This window comes from Onychostoma macrolepis, unplaced genomic scaffold (genome assembly GCF_012432095.1).
Source record: "Onychostoma macrolepis isolate SWU-2019 unplaced genomic scaffold, ASM1243209v1 Scaffold322, whole genome shotgun sequence".
NCBI lineage: Eukaryota > Metazoa > Chordata > Actinopteri > Cypriniformes > Cyprinidae > Onychostoma > Onychostoma macrolepis.
This window is the reverse complement of record NW_026704845.1, coordinates 1-5000: the sequence shown is the minus strand read 5'-3', so window position 1 is coordinate 5000 and position 5000 is coordinate 1. Positions and strand designations below refer to the sequence as shown.

General features: G+C 35.4%; 1 protein-coding gene across 1 annotated transcript; it reads right to left on the bottom strand.

The window, feature by feature from the left end:
• Positions 1–901: 901 nt before the first annotated feature.
• LOC131535516 (GTP-binding protein 8-like) lies at positions 902–3673 on the bottom strand (the record flags this gene model as incomplete). The annotated part of the gene is made up of 5 exons (XM_058768237.1): positions 2800–3673; positions 2405–2503; positions 2189–2319; positions 1941–2040; positions 902–1020 (listed from the first exon to the last, which is right to left on the bottom strand). Coding segments are annotated over exons 1-5 (773 nt in total), but the record flags the coding sequence as incomplete, so codon positions are not given.
• Positions 3674–5000: the final 1327 nt, after the last annotated feature.

The window sequence follows — 5000 nt, the reverse complement described above, 5'->3', positions numbered from 1 at the left end:
AAAACTGTTTGACACACAAAGCAAATGCAACTGTTTCCAGAACTCTTAGCCTTATCTTATCAGCAAGTCAATAACCATCTGATCACATTAACATTTTTCATCAGAGAGAACCTTCCTTGTTTTTATAAAATTACAGGTCAGATGCACTGATATATCTGTGTAACAGGATTTATCTAATTGCTGGTGATCAAGAGTACTTCAGTTGCACACTCACATAAAACCAAAAGAAGTGACAAAGGATGAGTGTGCATTATAAACTCATCACTTCTCATATGCACATCAGCAAGATGGCATGTGAAATATCTTATAACATTCCAATGATGCCGTAATTGTGTAACAATCCATGATATGGCCGGAATGCAGACACCCACAACAGTGTCATTTTCAGCAGCCATTACTCAATAAACATTTCTTATTAAGTTATTAGATTTATATTCTCTTTAGGTTGAACCTAAAGCATTCTTTTCAGGATTCCTTGATGAATGTAAAGCTTAAAAGAACAGCATTTATTTGAAATTTAATTTAAAAATAAATAAATTGTCTCTTTCATTGTTATTGTGATTTTTTTTTAAACAAAATCTGCTGATTTGACACCTAGATAAATGTTATTTAGCTGGCTAACATAAATGAGGTTTGTCAGAATTGACTTGTAGTAGTGTTTTAGCAAATGTGTGTTTTTGAATTAATGGAGTTACTTTATGTCTCTATATTTTCCAGCTTGTTGCAAAGTTTCTTTTGTAAAGAAAATATGTAGTGGAACACTGACCAGACAAACAGAAAATCAAACAAACAAACAAAAAAACTATGTTGAACCCTGTTTGTGTAAACTTTTCTGAATACAAAATTATTATCATCATAACATAAAATAAATTACAAAAGAGAGTGTGTCTGCATATCTTACCTTACTAGAAATGGCTGTGGGAAACACGTGCTGGTTTGATTTTTAATAAAGTCCCGAAGCTGTAGAGCAAGAGCCAGCAAAGCACCCTGTCGGGTTCTGTCTATTTTAGTTACCACCAGCTAAAACATGACAGAGAGAAAAAGATTATATTTTGTCATCCTTTATATGTGTGTGTGTGTTTGTGTGTATATATATATATATATATATATATATATATATATATAACATTGTTTCAATGAAGAGACAATAAATGTGGATACTCATTTGGGAATACAAAGAGGGATAAACCTCCTTTGAAATGAAAAAGTACTTTTAGCTTTGTTCACACTGTGATCAATTCTGATTTCTTTAAAACGCAATCTTTAGGACTGACTCTCCTCATAGGTATTTTACAAGAAATTAAATGTATTTATTTATTTATTTTTCCTTTTCCAGACTGTGTAGTCAGTGACTGTTGTATCTACATCTGTTGCCATTAAAAACAGAGGCCTTGACACAATGCCAAGATACTTTCTCTGACACTCACTGTGAAAAGTACACAGTGAAATTTTCTATTTCAAAAATCCGACTTTGAATGGAATTCAAATTACTCATGAATGTGTTTTGGATCAAGCTTAAAGCTTCTTTTTATTTATTTTTGCTGTTATTTGCTACAAATAATAAAATTGAAACTCTGTTAAACTAAAAGTAAAACTGTAAATACTCAAATTCATGGAGTAATAAGATTTTATTAAATCACATGCTATTACTATTCTGTCTAAAAATCACACTTTTACAGTAAGGCTTTTATACATACATCCAGGTTTTTCTACACAGTGTTAACTCTGGTTCTTTAATGAAACAAGGTGAATAATAATAATAATAAAAATCCCAAGTTTCAGGTGTTCAAGTTTTAGTTTATTTTGATGCCTACTTTTGTCTAAAGCCCTCTAGTTGCAAACCACTGATCTAGACAGAGATGTTGATAAGAGCACATAGTACTCTATCGACCCCTCCTGGACAGTCACAGTCACAGTAAAAGCATGAGAGACAAACTCACCACATAAGGTAAATTGAACTCCTCACACATCTCCACAGCAACTAAATCCGCCTTCTGCAGACCTGCACCTCCATCCACCAGCAAGAATGTCCTCACCAGACTAGAGACACATAAATGAGGAAATCAAAGAAAGAAAAATTTTATGACAAGCTTTAGCATTTACGTTTAAGCATGCAAAAACAAATATCAGTATTGTTGTGAACTAATAATATATATATATTTTTTAAAAACTATCAACTTCAACATACTTCTGACGATCTAGAAGGTACGGTTCAACCATCTCTACAAAGTCCCGTGGGGCATTGTGTCCATACCCCGGCATGTCTACAAGAGTAAAGGCCTTTCCCACAGTGAAGAAATTCAGCTTTTTGGTGTGGCCCTGTGTGAAAATGAAGACTGAGAATGAGTCATTTCTGACCATGGAGGACTGAACAGCAGAGAACATCCAAGACATACAGACTCACCGGAGTTTTAGAGACGCGCACTTCTACCTCCGGCGCAAGAGAGAACAAGGCACGGATGAGAGAAGATTTCCCCACGTTACTTCTGCCCATAAAACACACCTGCAACACAAACAAGCACTCAAATCAAACCTGAGACACAGTTTGAAATGTCTAGTGCAGTGGTTCTCAACCAGAGATCCAAAAGATGACTTCAAATTACTTAAAATGAATATTATAAATGTAATATTAATATATGAAAGCAGTCTAAACTAATTAAAATGCTAAAAATAAACATACAACCCAGATGTAAACCGAAATCATATTTCTTCCTCTCCCACTTTTTTGAATTCAGACAAATTTTGAGGCCACTGTATCATTTAATAAAGTGATGACTATTAAAGACAATCTTATCTTACCTCTGGCTGTTTAAGAAGAGGTACATGGTCTAACCGGACCGCAGAAGTAGAGTAGTCAATACTATGTTTAGAGGAGGGAGTGAACAGTGTCTCTGCCTGACGGAGCTCCTCCAAGCTGGGATAAAAGATCTTGAATTCTTCCTGACTGACCTGTGAAGACAGGTGCTCCTCCAGACTGTTAAAGGGGTACAGAAGAGCCTGACGCCTCCTCTCAGGGAGCACACACACACGTTTGATGGAGGCCAGCTGATGAACTCTCCGAGCTACCAAAGGATAACCCGCTATTTGTGTACAGAGTAGAGGCAATGCCTTTGTCCTCAGCATTGTTAGATCAGTTCTTTCAGGATGACAATGTTTGCTTGTTGAAGTCAGTTTTGGGATACACTGACTGATTCATGCATTATTCATGCATTCATTGGGATGATGAATTCAAGAAGGCTTGCTTGATGGTTTCTGAAATGTTAATCTTTCCACTAAGATTTACTGAATTGAATATTATGGTTCATGTCCATCCACTTGGATCCTGTGTTGGAGTCTTTACATATACAGATGCCAATCAGTCAGCATTTAAATCATTTTACAAATAGACATATGCCTTTTGGCAAGTTTGAAGTTGCAATCATAATACACAACAGTGCAGTGAAACACACGTCCAACATCTTACTGCAAGCCGGATATCATCTCAAGGTCTTAAATTCATTAGATTTAAAGTTTATAAAAATTGTTTACAGCCCGAAATACACCTGTTCGCTCAAAAGCACATTAATAAATACTATTACATCAATGAAATCATACGTTTATGTCAACTACTGTTTTAAGGAGAGTGCAAAAATGCGATTTATTGAGGCTAAACCGTACGCATGTTACTTCAGAATCGATCCGGGGAGAACAAGTAGAAGAACAAAGGTTCCGCCTTATACTGAAGACATACGGGAAAAGTGAACCCTAAAGATGATTTTTTACCAAACCTATGTTTATTTCTCACTATGCTGCTTATATGTTCACTGTGTATATATTAATTGTATATTGTGTTTATTGCCTTTTGCAGCACTGAGAGTTACAAATGACTAAATCATCCGGTCCCAAACTAGCAAGCCACCAGTACAACATTATTTGAGCACCTTAAATTTTAAAACTTAATTTCGAGAGTTATTTAATTTATACTGCTAGAATCATCACACGGATCAGGGTTTTAAAGTGTATGTAAGCACACACTTTGGTTGCTAGATTGTAAAAATTGCAAACCCCAAAGAAATAATAGAAAATAAACAGAAATCGAATTTTTCTGAAGGTTTAGGCTTATTGTCTAGATATTGTCTCTAAGTTTAATCTTTCAATTTACGCGTGCTTTATTGGCATGACAAAAACTGTGCAAAGCAAAATGTGTGAAAAGTAAAGTACAATGACATTAGTGCAAATACTTAATGTTTACGATGGAAAAATTTGTGTAAAGTTAAATAAAGTGAAATAATAAAATACAAATAGAAATAGCATAAAAGCTACAGTCTAATATTTGTGCTATATTTGTACTGACATAAATTTGACCATTGGGGGGCAGCAATGTCTAACAATTATAAAACGTATGATCAGCGTTTCTCTTCTCAGCACTACAAATTTTCAGTAGACCACGTCTTGTTGCATTCTAAAGCACACCTAAAGCAAATATGTCTTAATAATGATACTGACTCTTGAAAAGTCATATTGCGTAGAATTAAATTGTTATTATGCATGTATTTACAGGGCATGATTACATTCATAGAAATATCACAAATCTATTTCTTTATGCTACTTCTCTGGAAATCAGCTAGGTTTATTGCTTGACTGAGTTCAGCAAGGTGTCACCCTGACAGTCACCCTGCTCGACCTTTCACTGGCAGAAAATGAATGGGTACAGTTGTGAATTTATCCCTGGTAAGAATGTGAGCTGCAATGGCCTTTAAATCAGTATAGGGCTGGTGTAAGTACCACAGACAGTTAAAGGGAGCATTTATGGGGACGGTTATTGCCCACCATCTAAAATATTTATAGAGCTGTAGGAACAGGACATTAAAGCCGATCCTGGAACAGCCTCCCATATCCTAATTCAGCCATCAGGAATTACTGGATAAACCAGCATACTGACATGAGATCAGCCAGTATGAGCTGCATAACCTAGAAGCATTTATAGCTTTCTTACAACCCCCGACTGGAATAGCAACATA